This window comes from Ranitomeya variabilis, chromosome 2 (genome assembly GCF_051348905.1).
Source record: "Ranitomeya variabilis isolate aRanVar5 chromosome 2, aRanVar5.hap1, whole genome shotgun sequence".
Classification (NCBI taxonomy): domain Eukaryota; kingdom Metazoa; phylum Chordata; class Amphibia; order Anura; family Dendrobatidae; genus Ranitomeya; species Ranitomeya variabilis.
Window position 1 is genome coordinate 988,500,266 of NC_135233.1, and position 26,591 is coordinate 988,526,856.

At 46.4% G+C, this 26,591-nt stretch overlaps 1 protein-coding gene across 4 annotated transcripts in view; it reads right to left on the reverse strand.

Moving 5' to 3' along the window:
• ATG4B (autophagy related 4B cysteine peptidase) overlaps nucleotides 1–26,591 on the reverse strand; it is a 53,310-nt gene that overhangs the window by 10,673 nt on the left and 16,046 nt on the right. For all 4 annotated transcript variants that reach the window (XM_077290970.1, XM_077290971.1, XM_077290972.1 and 1 more), the window contains exons 5-10: nucleotides 24,859–24,957; nucleotides 6,596–6,668; nucleotides 6,442–6,521; nucleotides 5,270–5,427; nucleotides 5,098–5,176; nucleotides 3,572–3,717 (exon numbers count right to left, since the gene is read on the reverse strand). In XM_077290970.1, the coding sequence (XP_077147085.1) occupies nucleotides 3,572–3,717; nucleotides 5,098–5,176; nucleotides 5,270–5,427; nucleotides 6,442–6,521; nucleotides 6,596–6,668; nucleotides 24,859–24,957 (635 nt within the window). The remainder of the gene's footprint in view (nucleotides 1–3,571; nucleotides 3,718–5,097; nucleotides 5,177–5,269; nucleotides 5,428–6,441; nucleotides 6,522–6,595; nucleotides 6,669–24,858; nucleotides 24,958–26,591) is intronic.

The following is a 26,591-nucleotide window of genomic DNA, read 5'->3' on the forward strand; positions in this document are numbered from 1 at the left end:
GCGAGGGCTCAATCTACAAGGGATGGGTGAGGTTACAGTAGGTGAGGGCAGCGGTTTGGTCGATCGGTGGTTACTGCAGGTTGTAGGCTTGTCGGAAGGGATAGGTCTTCAGGTTCCTTTTGAGGGTATCCACAGTAGGTGAGAGTCTGATGTGTTGGGATATAGAGTTCCAGAATATGGGAGATGCACATAAGAAATCTTCTATGCGATTGTGGGAAGAGGAGATGAGAGGGGAGTAGAGAAGGCGATTTTGTGAGGATCGGAGGTTGCGTGCAGGTAAGTACCGGGAGACGAGGTCACAGATGTATGGGGGAGACAGGTTGTGGATGGATTTGTCAAGGTTAGGATTTGGGGGGGGAATATAGGTGGATCAGTCAGACAGCGGAGTTTAGGTTAGATTGGAGGGGTGCGAGAGTGTTAGAGGGGAGCCTCAAAGCAGAAGGTTGCAGCAGCGGTTGCGGGAGATGATAAGGACATGCACTAGTGTTTTTGCAGCTTCTTGGTAGAGGAATGTGTAGATCCGGGAGATATTTTTGAGTTGGAGTTGGCAGGAAGTGGAAAGGGCTTGGATGTGTGGTTTGAAGGAGAGATCAGAGTCCAGAGTTACCCCAAGGCAAGGAGCTTGTGTGACTGGGGAGAGTGGGCAGCCATTTAAGTTGATACATAGCACTTTTGGGGGGAGGGGAATGTGTAAGATAGTGGAAAAATAAATTCTGCTTTATTCATGTTAAGTTTTAGAAATCTAGCAGAGAAGAAAGATGAAGTAGCACACAGACATTGTGGGATTCTGGTTAGTAGGGTGGTGATATCTGGTCCAGAGATGTAGATCTGTGTGTCATCAGCATAGAGGTGATAATGAAAGCCATGGGACTTTAAGAGCTGTCCCAGGCTGAAGGTGTAAATGGAGAAGAGCAGAGGCCCTAGGACTGAATCTTGCGGGACACCGACAGATAGGGGGCGAGATGATGGGGTGGTGTGTGAGTGGGAGACGCTGAATATCCAGTCTACTACACCGTGTGCAGAATTATTAGGCAAGTTGTATTTTAGAGGATTATTTTTATTATTGATCAACAACTATGTTCTCAATCAACCCAAAAGTCTCATAAATATCAAAGCTTAATATTTTTGGAAGTTGGAGTATTTTTTTTAGATTTGGCTATCTTAGAAGGATATCTGTTTGTGCAGGTAACTATTACTGTGCAGAATTATTAGGCAACTTAATAAAAACCAAATATATTCCCATCTCACTTGGTTATTTTCACCAGGTAAACCAATATAACTGCACAAAATTTAGAAATAAACATTTCTGACATGCAAAAACAAAACCCCAAAAAATTAGTGACCAATATAGCCACCTTTCTTTATGATGACACTCAGCAGCCTTCCCATCCATAGATTCTGTCAGTTGCTTGATCTGTTTACGATGAACATTGCGTGCAGCAGCCACCACAGCCTCCCAGACACTGTTCCGAGAGGCTGACTGTTTTCCCTTCCTGTAGATCTCACATTTTACGAGGGACCACAGGTTCTCTATGGGGTTCAGATCAGGTGAACAAGGGGGCCATGTCATTATTTTTTCTTCTTTGAGACCTTTACTGGCCAGCCACGCTGTGGAGTAGTTGGAGGCATGTGGTGGAACATTGTCCTGCATGAAAATCATGTTTTTCTTGAACGATACCGACTTCTTCCTGTACCGCTGCTTGAAGGAGTTGTCTTCCAGAAACTGGCAGTAGGCCTGGGAGTTGAGTTTCACTCCATCCTCAACCTGAAAAGGTCCCACAAGTTCATCTTTGATGATACCAGCCTGTACCAGTACCCCACCTCCACCTTGCTGGCGTCTGAGTCGGAGTGGAGCTCTCTGCCCTTTACTGATCCAGCCTCTGGCCCATCCATATGGCCCATCAAGAGTCACTCTCATTTCATCAGTCCATAAAACCTTTGAAAAGTCAGCCTTTTCAGCCTTCCTTACCTTGGCCATGTCCCTGAGTAGCGCACATCTTGTGCTTTTTGATACTCTAGTAACATCGTAGCTCTGAAATATGGCAAAGCTGGTGGCAAATGGCATCTTGGCAGCTTCACGCTTGATTTCCTCAATTCATGGGCAGTTATTTTGCGCCTTTTTTGCCCAACACGCTTTTTGCGACCCTGTTGGCTATTTGCCATGAAACGCTTGATTGTTCGGTGATCACGCTTCAAAAGTTTGGCAATTTCAAGACTGCTGCATCCCTCTGCAAGACATCTCACAAATTTGGACTTTTCAGAGCCCGTCAAATCTCTCTTCTGACCCATTTTGCCAAAGGGAAGGAAGTTGCCTAATAATTAAGCACACCTTATATAGGATTTTGAGGTCATTAGACAACACCCCTCCTCATTACAGAGATGCACATCACCTGTTTTACTTAATTGGTAGTTGGCTCTCAAACTTGAACAGCTTGGAGTAGAACAACATGTATAAAAAGTATCATGTGATCAAAATACAACTTGCCTAATAATTCTGCACACAGTGTAGATATGAGGATATCCAAGCTAGGGACAAGTAAGTCTCTGCTATCAAGAGATGAGAGAATCTGTAATAAGAGGGAATGGTTCACAGTGATGAAGGCAGATAGGTCCAGGAGGAGGAGAGTAGTGTCGCTTGGATTTGGCAGTTAGTAGATCATTGTTGACTTTAGTCAGGCCAGTTTCAGTTTAATGGTGTGGTCGGAAGCCAGATTGTAAGCGGGAAGAGAGTTGGAAGGACAGTTCAAAATGGACATGCTGTGCCAGTAGTTTTGAGGTATAGGGGAGAAGTGATGTGGGGCGATAGCTAGCCAAAGAGGATGGGTCAATGGAGGGCTTTTTGAGGATGGGTGTGATTAAGGCATGTTTGAAACATGAGGGGAAGACACCAGTTGTTAGTTACCGGTTGAAGAGATGGGGTAGGGTTGGGATGAATACTGTGGTTAGGTTTGGCATGAGGTGGGACGTGATTGGATCAAGTTCACAGGTGCTGAGATGTGATTTGGAGAATAAAGTTGATCTTCTGTAATGGTGGAGAAGATGGTTTTGGAGGAGGGCTGAGTAGTTGGAAGTAGGGGCAGTAGGCCAAAGCTTTCTCTGATGTTATCGATCTTCTGCTTGAAGAATGAAGCAAAGTCTGCAGCTGAGATGAAAGGAGAGGGCGGAGGCGCTGAGGGATGGAGGAGAGAATTGCAAGTGTTGAATAGCTGTTTAGGGTTTTGACACAGGGAGGATATGAGAGATGACAAGTATGTTTGTTTTGCTGCAGTGAGTGTGGACTTGAAAGTAGTGAGGGACTGTTTGAAAGTGATGAAGTACTCACTAGAATGGGACCTTTTACATCTCCGCTCAGCAACCCTGGAAGCCCGCTTCAGTCCTTTAGTCAGGCTGGTGTGCCAGGGTTGCCTGTTGATTGTGTGAGCTTTGGTATGTGGGAGGGGGGAGACATTGTACTTTTTCGTATTATGACTCTAGTGTGCATCTTTTTTGTTAGATTTTTTAGCGTGAACTGGTTGCTTATGAGTAAGCGCATTAAATGTTTGCATTTACAATTCTCCTAAATCACACGTACCACAGCAATGGAAGGGTCAATCTCTGATACATGCATCCGGCATGGAGGATGCTGGCAGTGGAAGCTGTCATCTGCTATATAACTACCATCAGTGGGCTCCACAGCTAGTTGCGTGGTGTGAGGATCTAGATAAATGAGTTCATCTCCTGTTGAATACATTACAACGTAATAATGAATTATGACAGGAACACAATGCCGAGCAAAACTACCTAAGCTCCTAACAAATAAAAATAATATCCAAAACAATCCACATAAACAAACATAGCTGTATTAACAATTAAAGGGTCGCCAACTATTCGAAGAACCTCTTCCTAAATACTACCGTATATACTCGAGTATAAGGCGACTAGAGTATAAGCCGAGGCACATACTTTTGCCACGGAAAACTGGGTAAGCTTATTGACTCGAGTATAAGCCAGATATGTATTGTCCCCTCATCCCTGTCCTGCTATGCATGGCTCCCCCTTCCCTCTCCTGGTATGAATGCCTCCCCATCCCTGTCTGCATGCCTCCCCTGTCCCCGTCATTGTATGCATGCCTCCCTCTTCCCTGTCCTGTTATGCATACATCCCCCATTCAGTCCCTGTATGCATGCCTCCCTAGTTCAGTCCCTGTATGCATGGCTCCACCGTTCTGTCCCTGTATGCATGCCTCCCAATTCCGCCCCTGTATGCATATTTCCTATTGAGAAAAAAAAACAAAACATCATACTCACCTACCTGCACGCCCTGGGTGCTGGCACTGCATCTCGTCCCGGCCGGGGACGCCTGCCTGCAGCTCCTCTTCTGCTCAGCGGTCACGTGGTCCCAGTGATGTCAGCATGGAGTTTCCCAATATCATGTTATAACACATGAGCCCTACTGACATCAACAGTCACTATTGGGCCGCTTCACACTCACTTTTTTTTGGAAGTCTCGAGAGACCAAGCGCTGACATCACTGGAACAGTGCCAGTGCAGGAGGAAAGTATGTGGCGTTTTTATTGTATATTGTGGAATATAGTATTTATGTAAGTGTCAGTGTGCATGTGCTCTCATCCCTCTCTGCAGCGCACACTTGCTACACACAGAATCCCACAGTAGTGCTCTATGATCTTGTGTGCAGCGAGTAAGTGCTACTTGTAAAACAAAAGAGGAACGGCTACTGAATTCTGGGTAAGGATTTCCACGTTCTGGCTTTTACCGCAGAGCACTGTATCGCCCCTGCTTAGTTTAAGCTCTAATACACAGATCAATTTTTTGTGGCTTTAAAGGAAGAGTTGGATAGGTTATGCTACATAGTTTTTTTTCTTGCGATGCACAACACATGGATTATTCTATCTTTGTGCTACTACCCATGGCCACACTGAAGTGCGTGTAGAATCCATATAATATGGTTCCCAAATACGCTCCCGTACATGATCCCTAAAGTCACTTTCACAACTGGACCCACTCCTGGAGAGCCACATATTTCATATTAAGTACATAAAGGAAATAATGCACGTATAGCACTGTTCTGTATATTGGTGTCATGTACAGTTATACATACCAACATATCCTATGAAGTAATGAGCACTATTTGGCCGACCACCAATAACGCCTAATGACTGTGGCAGCATAAAGCAGTGCTGAAAAAGACAATGACATACCACAGCTAATAATATAGTACTAAAAAGAATGTACAAAGTCAGAAATGTAACTAAAAATATGTATAAAAAGACCTTCAGGGTTTCGATGTACGCTCCGTTGATTTCGCTTAGTCCTAGTCGCAGAGGTATGAGTAATACTAGAGGTCTCCACATCCTGTGTGAATTAGAAGCTCCATCGTGACCATTGCACAGCGGCCCAGAGTCACAGCTTCCCAGTCGACACAATCGCCCTGCACAAAAGAAATGGCTGACTTATCGGGGGTTTCACTATGCTCCAATCACTTCATACTTTTAGGTGCAATTAAAAACAAACTTCTCCAAAATAAATTATTGCTTAATTTGTCATTGAAATGTATGTGATGTAGTTGGCACGTGGTCGAATTGTGATCACCACCTTTTCTGATTCCCAGTGACATTCCAATCCTCTTCTGAAACCCGTGACCGCCATTCAGACTACCGGCTAGTGGAGCGTCTTCTGTACGAGCCGGAAACTGCTTTCTCAATGTAAGACCTCATTCAGGTATCAGTGATCTTTCTTGTATGCAAAAAACGGTCCGAGCGTCAGGACAGAAGGAGATGGTGATCGGTAAGTATTTGAGCACATGCACGTTCCGCTGCATACATATAGATTAAACAGAAAACATTTTTCCTGGAAGTTCTTCTTTAAATGAAAATGAATCCTATAGAACACCTATGGTGATAAAGGAAGAGCTTCTATAGCAATTTCTGTTGCTTCATGTTGTGGATGACGTACAGTAGAGGGTACACAGCGGCTGCGTCATCACTTTTGGAAGACCACGACGTCTCCACAACTGAGTGAACCTCTCCCTTCTCTGTGTATAAGTGGAGGTGCATATTATGAGACACCATACTCCTCTATAATAGCACTTCAACACTGGAGGACATTGAAAATATAAGGATGTTCAGTTTCACACTAAATTTGACCCATCAGACAATTGCATTGACGAGAATACGTGACCCAATGAAAACTGCAGAAGGACCCCATCAGTCTATTAGCGAGGGTTCCCACAGGAAAAACTGTTGTAGATTTTTACTGCAAAGTGACGGAAGCCCAACAGCCCCTATAATAAGCAATTGGGGTCTGTTGGGTGCCAATAGTGTCCGTTATGTGATCGATCCAGGACTATGTCAATTTCCCTGTCCTGTTCCTATGACAGAGAAAGGAAACTAAATAGTGCAGATGCACAGATGTGTACCAGTCTTACATGGATGTTCTTACTCACTTATCTCATCTGTCACAACAGTATTATCCATAGCTATGTGAACAGCCATCGAGCTCCACTGATCAAAAGCGGCTAGCTTCCTGCAATGAGAGACATGAGAGAACTGCAAGTATGAAAGAAGCTGTATGAAGCGTGTATGGATATATTCACGTACCTCAGCACCTGGGCTACAGTGTTTGGACCATACCACTGGCCAATGTATTTCCCTTCACCAACTCCCATTTGGGCTGTAATAAAAAGCAGCCAATTACCCATACAGCAGCATAAAGGTGAGAGTACTGGTGGGCGGCACACGAGCTCATCATCATCACCGTGTTATTAATATTAATTACATCTACCAATCAATTGTACAGTATACCTGTACGGCATATACTGATCGTACCCATCACACACCTACATATCATACCGACCCGCTGGATAAATAGACCTGTTCATTACCTACATTCACCTGCGGCCAAAACTGCATCTATCAATTCATTCTAGCAGAGTTAATAACTCCGGATCAATCGCAAAAGCCAATACATATTACTTAAGTCTAAGGCTATGTTCACATGTTCCGTTTTTTGCAGCTTTTTTAAATGCAAATTTTGAGCTGCGTTTCACAGAACCAGCAAAGTCTATGAGATTTCAGAAATCTCACGCACACACCTTGTTTTTTTTCCGGACTGTTTTGTCAAAGAGCTGCGTTTTTGCAAAATACAACATGTCACTTTTTTCAGTGTTTTTCTACCATTGAAAGCAATGGGTAGTGCAAAAAACGTAGGAATCAGGTTTTGCTGCGTTTTGGTGCCAAAACCTGATGAAATTCAATCATTTGTTTTAATTCACTAAACTTTGTTAACGTGCACAACAGACAAATGTACCCGGACAAAAATACAATTAAAAAAAAAAGGAGATTTTTGTGTACTCACCGTAAAATCTCTTTCTCTTAGCCTCTAATTGGGGGACACAGGACCATGGGTGTTATGCTGCTGTCCACTAGGAGGCGACACTATGCATAATCTGAAAAAGATTAACTGTGGCTCCTCCTGTGCAGTATACACCCCTGGACGGCATCAGCCTTCTCCAGTTTTGTGCCAAAGCAGTAGGAGGAACGTAACATGAATAACATAATTATGCCTGTAAGAAGGCAACTATGTACGAGCTCAAGAAACAATATGAGAACTCAACAGTTACAACAGCCCGGAAAGGGCAACAGGGTGGGAGCTGTGTCCCCCAATTAGAGGCTAAGAGAAAGAGATTTTACGGTGAGTACACAAAAATCTCCTTTACTCTGTCGCCTCATTGGGGGACACAGGACCATGGGACGTCCTAAAGCAGTCCCTGGGTGGGAAGCAATGGACGAATATTGTGCAGACAGGCCCGTACACTTAGGGCACCGTCGCCTGCAGGACACGTCAACCCAGGCTCGCGTCCGCTGAGGACTGGGTATGAACCCTGTAGTGTTTAGTAAATGTGTGTAAGCTAGTCCAAGTGGCCGCCTTACACACTTGTGCCGAAGCCTGGTGCCGAATGGCCCAGGAGGCCCCTACCGCCCGTGTAGAGTGTGCCGTAACACCGGCTGGAAGAGGAGGATTCTTAAGGCGGTACGCCTCTTGTATGGTGGATTTGATCCACCCGGCAAGAGTAGCTTTGGAAGCTGGCCTACCCTTGTGGCCGCCTTCCGGAAGGAGGAAAAGAGAATCAGACCTCCGGAAGGACGCAGTCCTAGACACGTATATATGCAAAGGCCTGACAAGGTCAAGTGTATGCAGAGTCTTCTCCACTCTATGAACCGGAACCGGACAAAGGGATGGTAGAGAAATTTCCTCATTGAGGTGGAAGCCGGACCAACCCTCGGAAGAAAGGATGGGACCGTATGAAGAACTACCTTGTCCTGGTGAAATACCAGGAAAGGCCATCTGCAGGAGAGTGCTGTCAGTTCAGACACCCTGCGTAGTGAGGTGATTGCCACCAGGAAAAACCACCTTCTGGGAGAGAAAAGCGGAGCGGGACCTCCTTAAGGGGTTCGAAGGGTGGTTCCTGCAATGCTGTCAGGACCAGGTTGAGGTCCCACGTTTCTAGTGGTCGTCTGTAGGGGGGAACCAATCGGGAAACCCCCTGAAGGAAAGTCCTTACTTGCGACTTGGTAGCAATGCGCTTTTGGAAAAGCACTGAGAGGGCTGACACCTGGCTCTTAAGCGAGCCCAATGACAGCCTGGCCTCCAGACCCGCTTGGAGAAAACCAAGAACTTTGGGTAGGGAATAAGGGAGTGGGATCTGGCCACGAGATTCGCACCAGGTAAAGAAAACTTTCCAGGTATGGTAATAAATCTTGTCAGAGGCTGGTTTCCGTGCTCTGGTCATGGTTCCAATGACATCTGCCGAGAGCCCTGCCTGGGTTAGAACCCAGGTCTCAAGGGCCACGCCGTCAAATTGAGAGCCCCTCTGGTGGTAGAACGGCCCTTGTGATAGAAGATCGTGGCGGTCGGGGAGACGCCAGGGAGCGTCTGCTGTGAGTTGTACGATGTCGGCGTACCATGTACGTCTGGGCCAGTCCGGTGCAATGAGGATGGTTGGAACTCCCTCTTGTTTGATCTTCATCACCACTCTGGATATCAGGGGGAGAGGTGGAAAAATATATAGAAGCTGGAACTGGGTCCAGTCCTGAACCAGAGCGTCTGCTCCGAGCGACCGCAGATCGTGTGTTCTGGCAATGAAGTTGGAGACCTTGGCATTGAAATGGGATGCCATTAGGTCCACATCCGGGGTCCCCCAGCGGAGACAGATCTGTTGAAAAATTTTGAGATGGAGAGACCACTCTCCCGAGTCTATTCCTTGTCAGCTGAGGAAGTCTGCTTCCCAGTTGTCCACACCCGGAGCGTGGACCGCCGAAAGGACCGACCCTGTGTCCTCCGCCCAGCGGAGGATATGTGGCACTTCCCGCATCGCTTGGGTACTGCGGGTCCCCCCTTGATGAGTCACATATGCCACAGCCGTGGCATTGTCCGACTGTATCCTGATGTGAGAGGCTGCCAGTAAGTGATGGAAAGCCCTCAATGCCAGAGGGATGGCACAAATTTCCAGGATGTTGATGGGCATGGACGCTTCCGCTGAAGACCACTTGCCCAACAGGAGCCCGCAGCTGGGCTGGGGTCCCTGGATGCAGGCGCAGTGTGCTGGCCCATTGCTGGGAGCTGTAGGATGCTGCCTGTACAGGCCCTACCTGAGGTGTCTCAACCTAATACCCCCAGAGGGGGATAGGGAGGGTGCTGTTGTCACCTTCAGGGGCCTTTATCCTCGCCTCGACCTCAACCCAGAAACCAAAGGGAATTGGGGAAGGGGGGGGGGGGATCTCGACTTCGAACCAGCACCCGAGGGACTGGGGAAGGAGCAGCATGGGGAATAGCCATCTCAACTTCAACTGGGCACCCCATAATAGGGGGTCGAGGAAGGAGCCATGCTGGGGGTCTCACAAGAGACCCTCTTTCTTCATCTGCTAGTCGGAGGGCCAGTGCCTTATCCTTGGGAAGGAGCACTAGACCCCTGGAAGTGTTGAATAACATTCCCAGGAAAGTCAGGGACTGACTCGGGGTTGGTGATGACTTTTGTAGTTTGATTAACCAGCCCATGCGACTGAGAGTATCGGTTGTGATTGAGACGCTGAGCTCGCATTCCTTGAAGGTGGGAGCCTAGATGAGTAGGTCGTCCAGGTATGGAACGACTACTATGCCTCTAGAATGCAGGACGTCCATGGTTGCTGCCAGACCTTGGTGAAGACTCTGGGAGCCGTGGCGAGTCCAAAGGGGAGAGCCACGAATTGGTAGTGGTCCTGGCCTATTGCGAACCTGAGAAACCTCTGATGGGCAGGTGCAATGGGTATATGCACGTATGTCTACGGAGGCGAGATATTCTCCCTTCTCCATGGACGCAAGATGAACCGAAGGGACTCCATACGGAAGTGACGGACCCGTACATATTTGTTGAGCTGTTTTAGGTCTAGTATGGGCCGTACGCTGCCTCCTTTCTTGGGAACTACGAACAGATTGGAGTAGAACCCTCGGAAGCGGTCGGTCGTGGGTACCGGTACTATGACTCCTGATTAACAAAGCGAGGAGACCGCTTGGTGGTAGGCTCGAGCCTTGGCTGGCGGTTTTGCAAAAGTCGGCCGCCTACTGGTGTGGTGTTTTCCGGAGTCCGTGAGTCATGAGGAGGAGAAGTCTGGATTTTCCTCCTCTGGGCTTAGACTGGCCTGCTTTTGACTGCCAGGTCTTGTCCGACCTTTGCGTCGATCGTGAGTTGTCCCTGCATGGGGAACGGTTACGATTTTGTACCGGACGTGAGACGGACCAGCCGGAGGAATTCCGAAAGGATCGGAATCGAGTTTGGTTACGCTTCTTGTAAGTGCGTTTAGGTTTCAGTTGGGGAAGAGAAGTACTCTTACCCCCTGTGGCGTTGGATATCATAGTGTCCAACTGTTCACCGAAAAGACTCCCACTGAGGTAGGGGAGGTGCGTGAGGGACTCCTTTGAGGCTGCGTCCGCTTTCCATTCCCGCAGCCAGAGGGATACGCCGAATCGTGATGGCGTTTGATGCTATCCCCGCGACTCCCCTTGCTGAAACCAGAGCTGCATGGAGCATGTAATCTGCTACAACTGCAATTTTAACCGCTTGGTCCGACAGTTCAGGAGCGGATGCTTGGAAGGCTTGTAAATTCTTTGCCCAGGTCAGGATGACCTTGGCAGCCCAAGCTGAGGCGAACGCGGGAGCCATGGATGCCCCTGCTGCCTCGAAAATTGAACGAGCCATGCGTTCTACCTGCCGGTCTGCTGCGTCCCTGAGGGTTGAGCTATCTGGCAGTGAAAGGAGGGTCTGTGCTGCTAGCCTGGAGACTTTTAATCCACTTCAGGTGGATCTGTCCATTCCTTGGTGTCCTTCTGTGGGAAGGGGTACCTCGCCCCCAGATATTCGCGATTAGCGGATTTTTTCTCAGGCTGTAGAGCTGTTTTTTAAGGATCGCCTTAAACTCTGGGTGGTTAGAGAAAACCTTAGGCGGCTTCAGAGGTCCTTCAAAGGAGATCTTATGTTCTGGGACCTCTGGTGGCGGGTCAGAAATGTCCAGCACCCGATGGATGGACGATATTATGTCCTCAACTAGCGCTGTATTGCTAGGAGGGATTGGGATCAGGGACCCCTCCGTTTCTCTGTCCGAGTAAGAGTCGCAGATGCCTTCCGAATCCTGTGTATCACTGAGGCGTCCCCTGCTGGGTGGGCTGGGGAGGAGGCCTTCTCTGGTTGGGGATTGCGGAGGTCTGCATTGTCTGTCCCTGGAATGGGACGGTCTAGATGACCTGGAGCTACGGTGTCTCTCCCTAGAGGGGGATGACCGTGTGCTATGGGATGACGCAGATGGACTTGATCTATGGATCCGCTTGTGTCCTGACCTAGACGTGGATGTGCCAGGGTCATCTTGTTCCTGAGTCAAGCTCTCCCGTTGTTGGGTAACGGTCATAGCCGGGGCATGACCCTGCAGAGCCTGAAGCAATGTGGAAGTTAGGTTATCTATAGACTGCGATAACTGAGTAGCCCATTCCGGCGTGGCATTAGACACCGAGGCATTGGCAGGGGCTTCTTGAGGCTGTGACACAGTAGTTTGTATACAGTTCTGACCATGCGGGTACGTGCTACTACTGGGGAGAGCGGTCCCGCAGGCTGTGCAGAATGCATAATAGCAGATCTGCCTGGTTCTCTTGGACCTTGAGCCCTGCATAGTGCACAAAGTGCAGAGGTGCTGCCAGCAGATGGACCTTACAGGGGTAGAGAACCTACAGGGGAGTCTTATAGGTAATATGGATTCACAGCTGAGTAAAAATAACCCAGCTGTGATCTTACCCCACCAGTGTGCCCCGAGGTCCAGCGCCGAAGATCCACAGTCCTGTGCCCCCCGGAGACTGGCTGCCTGGTCCTGGTCCTGCAGACCGGGAGATGCAGGGTTAATCTGCAGCCAAAAATGGCTGCAGAGACAGAGGAGAGAGGAGGAGAAGGGGGCGGAGAGCTGGAAAAAGGCGGCAAGGCTATAAAAAACCCGCCCTTTCTGTCTCGATCTGCCCCTTGTATGACACTGTAGAGTGTCATATTTGTCATCCGGGGAGCGGGCCGGGGGGCGGAGAGGAGGCTGCTGCTTCAGCTAGGCCGAAGCCGGGGCCTAAATTAGATGCCTGAGGCCCAGAAGGGCTCCAGGCCGGCGCGAAAGTCCGGGAGGGGGTCGGATCTGAACCGGACCCCTCCGGATTTGAAGGCAGGATGGCGGTGGGGCTATAAGCGGAAGGGGGAGCCCGGTGAGGGGTCCCCCTGAGGCAGTAGAGAGCTGGTGCTGCCGCAGAGACAGGGACGCTGGGAGCCCTGTGTCTATGTGCCATGCCTGCCTGCACTCCCCCCGGCCCCAACAGGAGCCCGCAGCTGGGCTGGGGTCCCTGGATGCAGGCGCAGTATGCTGGCCCATTGCTGGGAGCTGTAGGATGCTGCCTGTACAGGCCCTACCTGAGGTGTCTCAACCTAATACCCCCAGAGGGGGATAGGGAGGGTGCTGTTGTCACCATCAGGGGCCTTTATCCTCGCCTCATATAGTGTGATAAATCGTGGCACAGCTGTGACGGTGCACAAAGAGGGTTCCCAAACCCACAAGTATATAGAATAAACTTTGGCACTCAACTTGTAATTATATGAAAAGTTTTAATGGCAGCCACTCGTACAAACGTTTCGGTCAGAGATTTTGACCTTCTTCAGTGTACTGCAGTAATATTAAACAACAAGATAAATAATATCAATGACAATAACAAAAAATCAAAAAACCATACAATACATAGGGATAACAGAATATGAGGAGACTGATATATATTTGTGCATATATGGTGATGGATGGGAAAAGGGATGGGGATGGTAAAAAGGAATATAGAGAGGCACTCATACCTTGGTCCCTAAGACACTATTAGTGTGTGGCTGGAGATCAGGATAAGGTCCTATGTGGATCCTAAAGAAGAGAGTGTGTCTATTAAGCTGGGTACATTTAGTGGGGGTCGTAATAGAATGTTAAATAAGAGAACTAACCCAAGTGACCATATGGATGGGGATACGTTGGTGAAAAACGGTATCTTGAACCGTGCTGTGAACGTCTGGAGAGTAAATAGGATCTAATGAAATGAATAGATAGTTCATTCACATATGTGGACCTGAATCGTCCAAGAATGACCGCGATGTGGAACCAAATATATAGATACAGCATTAAGTACATATGGCAAAGAGAGGTTCCCATAATGATCCTATATAAGTACATACCCAATGTGGTGGTGAACCACGGTATACACACTGGTATGTGAATCCAAGGATGGACTCAAATGTAAGGATACCTTAGCCTGTAGGGGGAAAGTGTCCCAATTAAAATGGAGAATGACAGGGCTAAAAGTGCAGGAGCGCTGATTGTGGTGACAGGTCTTACCGGGTGCAGGCAGAGGGCTGGATCCAGAACGCGGTGTCCACCGCTGGTTCTAATGTGTACTGCCATGGAAAAGAAGCGCCGCTATATGCCTGGGGGGCGGGACTGTCCATGGCGCGAAACCGGAAGTGCGTCACCGGAAGTGACGCGCTATGAGTACCGGTGACACTGTGCGTGTCAGCGCTGCATAATAGTAATGGAGGTGCGTTCCACCTCATTAAAGTATGCCTAAGGAGCGGGCGGTGGGATTGGCAAAGTGTGGGAGGAGCTAAAGGAACTACTAAGATAGTGGAAGCAGCGATAACTGTATATAATAGTATGTCACTACACACAAACCACCTAACATCCGAACAGAGGCATGTAAATGATAATAAAAAGGAGTTTTGAGTAAATAAGAAAATAGAGACCAAGGTGCTGAGGTAGGGGTCCAGAGGGAGGGAGGAACAGGATGTGAACATTTCCGTGCCGTCACATTCAATATTGAGAATTCTGTAAAACAAAATTGCATATTAATACACTGTTTGTCGACATGAGTATATACATGTGCATAATTAAGGAACAATATAATGACAGTTGTTATACCAAAGCCGCTACAAGGGAATCATCAATGACCATTATAGGAATGCCAGGAGATCATAGTCCCTGTTGAGACCCTTGGGTGTCAAGGTCTCCAACTCGTGTATCCAGAAGGCCTCTCTTCTTTTGAGGATCTGGATACGATTGCCCCCCCGTCGTGGTATTGGGACATGTTCTAATACCTGAAATCTGAGCTGAGGTATAGTATGTCCTGCGTCAATAAAGTGATGGGGTAATGGCAACAACGTGTTTTTACATCTGATTGTGGACTTGTGTTTACTGATACGGTCCCGTATCGGTTGTGAGGTCTCGCCAATATATAACAGGCCGCATGGGCATTTAATGGAATACACTACAAAAGATGTATCACAAGTGCTATAATCTTTTATTTGGTATCTTTTCCCTGAATGTGGGTGAAAGAAATGATCTCCCTTCAAAACATTACCACACTGGTTACAGTGGAGGCATGGGTATGTGCCAGTCCTAGGTCTGGAGAGAAACCTTTGGGTGGAAGATCGTGAGCCCGAGCCAATGTCAGCTTTGACCATTGTGTCACGGATGTTGCGTGATCGTTTGTAGCATGGTAGGAAATGATTGCGAAACTCAGGTATGTGGACGTAGGGATGGTACGTACCCGTTCTAAACAACCCGTGACGAACCGAGTACCTTTCGTACATACGTACCATCCCTACGTCCACATACTTCACCACAGCATTAGGAAACATTGGAGGATACTACAGGAGGCATATCCAGACATACCTGAGTTTCGCAATCATTTCCTACCATGCTACAAACGATCACGCAACATCCGTGACACAATGGTATAATAAAAGATTATAGCACTTGTGATACATCTTTTGTAGTGTATTCCATTAAATGCCCATGCGGCCTGTTATATATTGGCGAGACCTCACAACCGATACGGGACCGTATCAGTAAACACAAGTCCACAATCAGATGTAAAAACACGTTGTTGCCATTACCCCATCACTTTATTGACGCAGGACATACTATACCTCAGCTCAGATTTCAGGTATTAGAACATGTCCCAATACCACGACGGGGGGGCAATCGTATCCAGATCCTCAAAAGAAGAGAGGCCTTCTGGATACACGAGTTGGAGACCTTGACACCCAAGGGTCTCAACAGGGACTATGATCTCCTGGCATTCCTATAATGGTCATTGATGATTCCCTTGTAGCGGCTTTGGTATAACAACTGTCATTATATTGTTCCTTAATTATGCACATGTATATACTCATGTCGACAAACAGTGTATTAATATGCAATTTTGTTTTACAGAATTCTCAATATTGAATGTGACGGCACGGAAATGTTCACATCCTGTTCCTCCCTCCCTCTGGACCCCTACCTCAGCACCTTGGTCTCTATTTTCTTATTTACTCAAAACTCCTTTTTATTATCATTTACATGCCTCTGTTCGGATGTTAGGTGGTTTGTGTGTAGTGACATACTATTATATACAGTTATCGCTGCTTCCACTATCTTAGTAGTTCCTTTAGCTCCTCCCACACTTTGCCAATCCCACCGCCCGCTCCTTAGGCATACTTTAATGAGGTGGAACGCACCTCCATTACTATTATGCAGCGCTGACACGCACAGTGTCACCGGTACTCATAGCGCGTCACTTCCGGTGACGCACTTCCGGTTTCGCGCCATGGACAGTCCCGCCCCCCAGGCATATAGCGGCGCTTCTTTTCCATGGCAGTACACATTAGAACCAGCGGTGGACACCGCGTTCTGGATCCAGCCCTCTGCCTGCACCCGGTAAGACCTGTCACCACAATCAGCGCTCCTGCACTTTTAGCCCTGTCATTCTCCATTTTAATTGGGACACTTTCCCCCTACAGGCTAAGGTATCCTTACATTTGAGTCCATCCTTGGATTCACATACCAGTGTGTATACCGTGGTTCACCACCACATTGGGTATGTACTTATATAGGATCATTATGGGAACCTCTCTTTGCCATATGTACTTAATGCTGTATCTATATATTTGGTTCCACATCGCGGTCATTCTTGGACGATTCAGGTCCACATATGTGAATGAACTATCTATTCATTTCATTAGATCCTATTTACTCTCCAGACGTTCACAGCACGGTTCAAGATACCGTTTTTCACCAACGTATCCCCATCCATATGGTCACTTGGGTTAGTTCTCTTATTTAACATTCTATTACGACCCCCACTAAATGTACCCAGCTTAATAGACACACTCTCTTCTTTAGGATCCACATAGGACCTTATCCTGATCTCCAGCCACACACTAATAGTGTCTTAGGGACCAAGGTATGAGTGCCTCTCTATATTCCTTTTTACCATCCCCATCCCTTTTCCCATCCATCACCATATATGCACAAATATATATCAGTCTCCTCATATTCTGTTATCCCTATGTATTGTATGGTTTTTTGATTTTTTGTTATTGTCATTGATATTATTTATCTTGTTGTTTAATATTACTGCAGTACACTGAAGAAGGTCAAAATCTCTGACCGAAACGTTTGTACGAGTGGCTGCCATTAAAACTTTTCATATAATTACAAGTTGAGTGCCAAAGTTTATTCTATATATTTATCCTCGCCTCGACCTCAACCCAGAAACCAAAAGGAATTGGGGAAGGAGGGGGGTCTCGACTTCGAACCAACACCCGAGGGGTTGGGGAAGGAGCAGCATGGGGAATAGCCATCTCAACTTCAACTGGGCACCCCATAATAGGGGGCCGAGGAAGGAGCCATGCCGGGGGTCTCACAGGAGACCCTCTTTTCTTCATCTGTAATCCCGTCGGAAAACGGGAAACGGAGTAAAACGGAGTAAAAATCTTTAGGTGTGCCTCCTTTGCGACACTAAGCAAAAACTTGGAGAAGGCTGATGCCGTCCAGGGGTGTATACTGCACAGGAGGAGCCACAGTTAATCTTTTTCAGATTATGCATAGTGTCGCCTCCTAGTGGACAGCAGCATAACACCCATGGTCCTGTGTCCCCCAATGAGGCGACAGAGTAAAAAATAATAAGCAAGAAACGCAGCAATACCGGCTTTTTGTAAGCAGCGTAAACTTCGCATAAAAAAACCGCTGCAAAAATGTGTGAACACAGTTTAAGGGAACGTCCACACAGAACAAAAATACTGATGCAGATTTATTGTGCAACGAATCTCAGCAGCAGATTACAGTCCGGGGCACATGGAGGGCAGCATCTCCTGGAAAGGTCAGCGGCACCATGGTACAGAGCAGGAGATGCTGAGCTAATTGATAATACAATTTTGGTTACTCACCGTAAAAAAATTCTCTTGGAGCCTTCACTGGGGGACACAGCTAAACTGCACATGGTTTCCGGTGTCCCCAATGAAGCGATCGAGAAATATAGGTTGGAGGGAAAAGATTTCTTATGACTGATATTTTATTCATTATGTTTAGGAACACAGGGGGCGGTCCTAATAAGTGATTGACAGGCTCACCTGTGTAATCCGTCAATCCCTGGTTAGGACCGCCCACTTGCCCTTTTACCAAACCTAATCCACATGCTGAAAATTTTATTCTGCACAGAAATTGATCTGGAGACTTTTGGCTTTGTCAATTTCCATATCAATTTTTCTGCAGGTTTCACCTAATTCAACACAAAGGGATCAAATACTCAGTTAATTCAATCGCAAATCCACAGCAAAATCCTCAATCTACATATGCAAATGACGCCGGTGGGCTATTGGTGCCATGTAAACCCAGCATAATCCTAGAAAGAAGGGAGATGAATGGAATGTAGTGGGCACCACAGAACAAATATAAATGTCAAATAAAAAAGGGGTGCTACAAAAAACTGGGCAAACAGTGGACCACCCCTGACGAAGCTACACTCGGTAGCAACACTGTTGGTTTAAGGCTCCTTACTGGGTATATTATTACATGTATACACGTCCCTTTGGTACTATTTGTAGGTGTTATTTATTTATTTTACTCACTTTTATAGCAACATTTATTCCACAGCACTTTACAGACATCAGTATCACTGTCCCCATTGGGGATCACAATCCAATTCCTTATCAGTATGGCTTTGGAGTGTGGAAGGAAACCGAAGAACCAGGAGGAAATCCACACAAACACATGGGATTTGAACCCAGGACCCCAGCGCTGCAAAGTAACAGTGCTAACCACTGAGTCACCGTGCTGTCCAAAGGTGTTCATTCCTTTTACTATTTTGCAGGATCTGTGGCACTTATAATTAACTGCCCTTTGTCTTCAGATTCCTTACAGGTTACACTATTGTTTATTTGCAGGTCACTTTAGTAAATATAGGTACCAGAAATAGTACCAGTCTCAGGATATATGGCACTTTGCACTTTAATGCTGTACTGTTATCAGCCATGTTATAGCCATTTGCTATGTCAAGCATTTACAGTCATGGCCGAAAGTGTTGGCATCCTTCTCCCACAAAATTATTGCAATTACACGTTTTGTTATACACGTTTATTTCCTTTGTCTAAATTAGAACACCACAAAAAAAGCAGAGAATAAAAAGACAAACTGGACATAATTTCACACAAAACCCCAAAAAGAGACTGGACAAAATTGTTGGCACCTTTCTAAAACTGCGGGTAAACAACTGTTTCAAGCATGTACTGCTTGATCACCTCACCTGTAGCAAATGACAGATGTGGGAAATATGTAAATCACACCTAAAACCAGATAAAAAGGGGAGACGTTCACTAAATCTTTGGACTTGTGTCTGGAGAACAGAAAGAGAAGAAGAGAACTGTCTGAGGGCTTGGGAACCAAAATTGTTGAAAATATCAATAATTTTAAGGTTACAAGTCCATCTCCAGAGAGCTTCATGCTCTTTTGTCCATGATACACCACATAATCAAGAAGTTTACAACCCATAGAGCTGTAGCTAATTTCCCTGGACATGGACGACAGAGAAAAATTGATAAAAGTTCCGGATAATGGATAAGCAGCCCCAATCAAGTTCCAAAGAAATTCAAGCTGTCCTTCAGGCTCAGGGTGCATCAATGTCAGCTATCCATCGACAATTGAATGAAATGCCATTGCAGGAGACCCAGGAGGACCCCACTGCCAACACAGAGTCATAAAAAAAGCTAGACTTCAGTTTGATAAAATGTACATGAGTGAGCCAAAATCCTTCTGGGAAAGCGTCTTGTGGAGAGATGAGACCAAGAAAGAGCCCCCTCTATGACACTGTAGAGTGTCATATTTGTCATCCGGGGGGCGGGGAGGAGGCGGCAGCTTCAGCTAGGCCGAAGCCGGGGCCTAAATTAGATGCCTGAGGCCCAGAAGGGCTCCAGGCCGGCGCGAAAGTCCGGGAGGGGGTCGGATCTGAACCGGACCCCTCCGGATTTAAAGGCAGGATGGCGATGGGGCTATAAGTGGAAGGGGGAGCCCGGTAGGGGTCCCCCTGAGGCAGTATAGAGCTGGTGCTGCCACAGAGACAGGGGCGCAGGGAGCCCTGTGTCTGTATGTGCCATGCCTGCCAGCACTCCCCCCGGCCCCAACAGGAGCCCGCAGCTGGGCTGGGGTCCCTGGATGCAGGCGCAGTGTGCTGGCCCATTGCTGGGAGCTGTAGAATGCTGCCTGTACAGGCCCTACCTGAGGTGTCTCAACCTAATACCCCCAGAGGGGGATAGGGAGGGTGCTGTTGTCACCTTCAGGGGCCTTTATCCTCGCCTCGACCTCAACCCAGAAACCAAAAGGAATTGGGGAAGGAGAGGGGGGGGGGGGGTCTCGACTTCGAACCAGCACCCGAGGGACTGGGGAAGGAGCAACATGGGGAATAGCCATCTCTACCTCAACTGGGCACCCCATAATAGGGGGCCGAGGAAGGAGCCATGCCGGGAGTCTCACAGGAGACCCTCTTTTCTTCATCTATAATCCCGTCGGAAAAAACGGAGTAAAAATCTTTTAGGTGTGCCTCCTATGCGACACTAAGCAAAAACTGGAGAAGGCTTACGCCGTCCAGGGGTGTATACTGCACAGGAGGAGCCACAGTTAATCTTTTTCAGATTATGCATAGTGTCGCCTCCTAGTGGACAGCAGCATAACACCCATGGTCCTGTGTCCCCCAATGAGGCGACAGAGTAAGAGCTTTTTGTTAAAACACCTCATTCTACCGTTTAACAAAAACGGAATGAGGCCTACAAAGAAAAGAACACAGTACCTAGAGTTAAATATGATGGAGGTTCAAAGATGTTTTAGGGTTATTTTGCTGTCTCTGACACTGGGTGCCTTGGCTGTTTCCATGGCATCATGAAATATGAAGATAACCAAAGGATTTTGGGTCACAATGTATTGACCACTGTCAGGAAGCTAGGTTTGAGTCCTGGGTCATGGATCTTACAGCTGGACAATGACCCCAAACATACTTCAAGAAGCACCCAGAAATAGAAGGAAACAAAGCATTGGAGAGTTCTGAAGTGGTCAGCAATGAGTCTGGATCTAAATCCCATTGAACACCTGTGGAGAGATCTTAAAATTGCTATTTGGAAAAGGAACCCTTCAACTATGGGAGACCTGGCGCAGTTTGCAAAAGAAGTGTGGTTCAAAATTCCAGTTGAGAGATTTAAGAAGCTTTCTGATGGTTATAGGATGCGATTGATTGCAGTTATTTATTCCAAAGGGTCTTCAACCAAATAGTAAGTTGAGGGTGCCAACATTTTTGTCCGGCCAATTTTGTGGGTTTTGTGTAAAATGATGTCCAATTTGCCTCTTGTTTCCTTGTTTTGTTTTTTTTTGTGTTGTTCCAACGCACACAAAGGAAATAAACATGTGTATAACAAAAAATGTGTAATTACAATCATTTTCTGGAACAATTTCAAGGGTGCTAACACTTTTGTCCACGACTGTATATATTGTGACAAAGTCACTGGCAAAGTGCTGGAGGAGGGGACATACGTTTCACTGAGGCTATTCGCCTGAATTGAAATCCAGAAGTTTTCTTCAGCACACTATGTGTTGAGAGGGGTTAATCGGTAATTTTAGGGGCTGGGTTTTTGTGGACAGCCATAGAGGGGGGGTGGGTGGTTGTCCTTATCTCCACCCCAGGGTGTGGCCTGGCATTTAAATAGTCTGCCTCCTGAGGCATTCAGGGTTTAGTGTGTTTGGAGAGGATAACTTCAGAGACGTGTTTGTGCTAACCTGAACCGTGTATTTTGCTAACCCTGAGAGGTCAGATCCTTGCTACCACAATAACTGTCCTTTGTGCTACCACTTTGTCTTGTTTTCCTGTTTTTGCCCAAAGGGCCATGTCTATTTTTACTTCACCATGGTTTATGCCACATATATAATAAACCAGATATTAAAGATATAGTGCTCCTGTGTCTACCTCTGTGTACACCCATGTGAGCCGATCTACCACAATGTCTTTATTTACCTTATATGTGTATCATGAACTACCTGCTCATATCCATAAATTGTAAATTTATAAAATTGTTTAATACATTTTTATGCATTTTATCCGGCCTTTGTATGAGTTGCAACCTGGGACATTGATTTAACAACTATTCCATACCTGGTTTTGCCGGGGTGTATAATAAAATTATATATATATATATATACACATATATGTGTATATTATATATAATATACACATATATACACATATATACACATATATACACATATATACTCACCGGCCACTTTATTAGGTACACCATGCTAGTAACGGGTTGGACCCCTTTTGCCTTCAGAAGGTATATGTGTGTGTATGTATGTGTGTGTATATATATATATATATATATACACACTCACTGGCCACTTTATTAGGTACACCTGTCCAACTTCTTGTTAACACTTAATTCCTAATCAGCCAATCACATGGCGGCAACTCAGTGCATTTAGGCATGTAGACATGGTCAAGACAATCTCCTGCAGTTCAAACCGAGCATCAGTATGGGGAAGAAAGGTGATTTGAGTGCCTTTGAACGTGGCATGGTTGTTGGTGCCAGAAGGGCTGGTCTGAGTATTTCAGAAACTGCTGATCTACTGGGATTTTCACGCACAACCATCTCTAGGGTTTACAGAGAATGGTCCGAAAAAGAAAAAAAATCCAGTGAGCGGCAGTTCTGTGGGCGGAAATGCCTTGTTGATGCCAGAGGTCAGAGGAGAATGGGCAGACTGGTTCGAGCTGATAGAAAGGCAACAGTGACTCAAATCGCCACCCGTTACAACCAAGGTAGGCCTAAGAGCATCTCTGAACACACAGTGCGTCGAACTTTGAGGCAGATGGGCTACAGCAGCAGAAGACCACACCGGGTACCACTCCTTTCAGCTAAGAACAGGAAACTGAGGCTACAATTTGTACAAGCTCATCGAAATTGGACAGTAGAAGATTGGAAAAACGTTGCTTGGTCTGATGAGTCTCGATTTCTGCTGCGACATTCGGATGGTAGGGTCAGAATTTGGCGTAAACAACATGAAAGCATGGATCCATCCTGCCTTGTATGGAGCATCTTTGGGATGTGCAGCCGACAAATCTGCGGCAACTGTGTGATGCCATCATGTCAATATGGACCAAAATCTCTGAGGAATGCTTCCAGCACCTTGTTGAATCTATGCCACGAAGAATTGAGGCAGTTCTGAAGGCAAAAGGGGTCCAACCCGTTACTAGCATGGTGTACCTAATAAAGTGGCCGGTGAGTATATATGTGTATATATGTGTATATATGTGTATACACACACATACACACAACAGATTCTCGCCTCCATAAACTGCGGTAAGCCATGTGAACATTACAGAGTCAACATATAGTCCATTTCAGTTGTGGTTACGTTTGCACAGTTCAATACCTGACGCTTGTCAGTTCAGAATCCCCCAGGCTCTTGGGTTACCTGCTTAACAGATTCTCAGGTTTCCCAGCATGGCTTCCTACAGGTCCTGTCAGTAGTCCAGACCCTCAGTGCTTCCTGGATTTCCAGGAGCTCCAGTCTCACACATGGCCATCTGCCTCCATGTGGTGCAACCACGAAACATATGGGACCTCTCTGACACCACAGGAACAAACCCCTGGGAGGTATGTGGTTAACCTGTCCCACCCATCACTTTCTGGTTAACCCTTAAATCCAGCCCTTCACTAATATACAGGTTTGTGGGACAACAAGACCCAGCAACCTGTCCTGGATTCAGATCGCAGCAGACCTCTGTATATATACACACATACTTTTTGTATTCTAATGTCCTTCCCCTGCTTGTTGTGATTTTTTTATTTTTGTGTTTTCAATTGTTGTTTTCCTTGTATGTCTGTAAGCACTTTTTTGTTTGTCAACAAGACCATATTCTTCCTATTATTTCTATGTTTGGGTGGCACTTTAGGCTACTTTCACACTAGCGTCGTGCACTGCACGTCGCTATGTGTCGTTTTGTAGAAAAAACGCAGCCTGCAAAAGTGCTTGCAGGATGCGTTTTTTCTCCATAGACTTGCATTAGCGACGCAGTGCGATGCATTGCCACACGTCGCAACCGTCGTGCGACGGTTGCGTCGGTCCGTCGCCACCAAAAAACGTTGCATGTAACGTTTTTTGGTGCGTCGTGTCCAGTATTTCCGACCGCGCATGCGTGGCCGGAACTCTGCCCCCCCGCACCTCACATTGGGGCAGCGGATGCGTTGAAAAACTGCATCCGCTGCCCCCGTTGTGCGGCGCTTGCACAGTATGCGTCGGTACGTCGCAACGTCGCATTGCGACGTGCGTCGTACGACGCTAGTGTGAAAGTAGCCTTACTTGAGTGCAGCTCTTCGTCCCGTTTGTCATGTAAACCTGGCCTAACATGCCTGGCACGGCCACTTAACAATAGTGTACAAGACATATATAACCAAGATATATTGTTTTCTGATCTGAAAGGTAATAACCTTGTTTTGACAAATAACACCTACAGTATATCTTTTTATTACAAATTTTTACCACTTTTTGTAATTTGCTCTTAAATTTCTGACATTTCTTTCACATTTTGACTTAAAAAACAAAACAAAACTATTTTAATGGCAGGAAAGGTTTTATGAAAGTTTTTTTCCCCAACTGGCTTGGATTGTGGCAAATCCATGGGATGTATGGGCATGTGTGATTGATGATGTTAAGGATATGAGATGAGCTGTGAAAACATTGTGATCGGATAGCTGCCACTATTAAAAAAAAGTGTTGTCCCCTTTAATGAGCAATTCAGTGTACCCATGTCTCTAATTTTGGGCTGAATGGCATAAAGAATCCTGTATGTATCCTTTCCCATATATGAAATAGAAATCATATGTTCATTTCGATGCTTTAATGACGAAAGGAAATCTCAGACTATCCACACAGTCATGCTGCCGACAGTGAAATGCATTGTCTCACCCACACAGGTCTCTCACCAATCTGATGTATGGAGTAATAACTGTCCTTCTTGTCTAGGAAAGCAGTCAGGATACTGAGGTACGCTCCCGTCGGTCCTTTCTTGTCCCATCTCCAATCTAAAGAAAAGAAAAACAATACTCATTGGATCGTTTACTTCTGCAACATGTACAACAGGCTCACACACAATTACTCTCTATGTGTAGCATTAGAAAAGCTTGGCCATTAGTCATCTCTGGCTGAGAGTGTGTAGTAGGTACATTCTAAAAGAGTTAACACCTAACATACCAGACAGCTATTTAGCCCATTGACTTCTACACTGCAGTTATCTGCTCTCATCCCTCCCCCTTCCTCTCAGCTTCTAACAAGCTGCTTTACTAAATCTTGCAAAATCATCAGTCCATAGCTTTCTGATCAGGTCTCCTAATCATGGCTCTCATCAGGCCATGTGCACACGTTCAGTATTTTTCGCGTTTTTTTCGCTATAAAAAGTGATAAAAACGCGAAAAAAACGCTAACATATGCCTCCTATTATTTACAGTGTATTCCGCATTTCTTGTGCAAATGTTGCATTTTTTTCCGCGAAAAAAATCGCATTGCGGAAAAAAAAGCAACATGTTCATTAAAAATGCGGAATTGTGGGGATTCCGCACACCTAAGGAGTGCATTGATCTGTATACTTTCTGCACGGGGCTGTGCCCACCATGCGGGAAGTAAGCAGATTATGTGCGGTTGGTACCCAGGGTGGAGGAGAGGAGACTCTCCTCCACGGACTGGGCACCATATAATTGGTAAAAAAAAAAGAATTAAAATAAAAAATAGTGATTTACTCACCTTCGATGTCTTCCCGCCTCTCCGCTGCATGCTGCCGCTTCGGTTCCTATAGCTGGTGTGCGGTGAAGGACCTGCGATGACGTCGCGGTCCTGTGATTGGTCGCGAGACCGGTCATGTGACCGCTCACGTGACCGCGACGTCATGGAAGGTCCTGCGCACACACACCAGCTATAGGAACGGACGCCGCTGAGGAGATCAGCTGTCTGCAGGTGAGTATAACCATTTTTTTATTTTTTTTATAATTTTTAAACATTCTATCTTTTACTATAGATGCTGCATAAGCAGCATCTATAGTAAAAAGTTGGTCACACTTGTCAAACAGTATGTTTGACAAGTGTGACCAACTTGTCAGTCAGTTTTCCAAGTGATGCTACAGATCGCTTGGAAAACTTTAGCATTCTGCAAGCTAATTACGCTTGCAGAATGCTAAAAATACCGCGAAAAAAACAAAAAAAAACGCAAAAAAAAAAAAAAATGCGGATTCCTTGCAGAAAATTTCCGGTTTTCTTCAGGAAATTTCTGCAAGAAATCCGGACGTGTGCACATACCCTCACTGTCTGGAGCTGTGTGCTTGTTCAAATGTACTGTTATCTCTATGTGTAAATACAATAACAGTGTAGACTCCAGAATAAACCACTGATAGCAGAACTTGTGCTGAGCTTATAGGCCCCGTCTCACTTAGCGACGCTAAAGCGATCCCGACAACGATACGACCTGTCAGGGATCGTTGCTGCGTCGCTATGTGGTCGCTGGTGAGATGTCAAACAGTGAGATCTTCCAACGATCGCTGCTGCGATCTCACTGTTTGACATCTCACCAGCGACCTGTAGCGACCTGTACAACGATGTCACATGGGAGCTATTATGACGATTCAGTGTCTGAGTCGTCAACGAGGTCGTTGGTAAGGTGTCAAACACA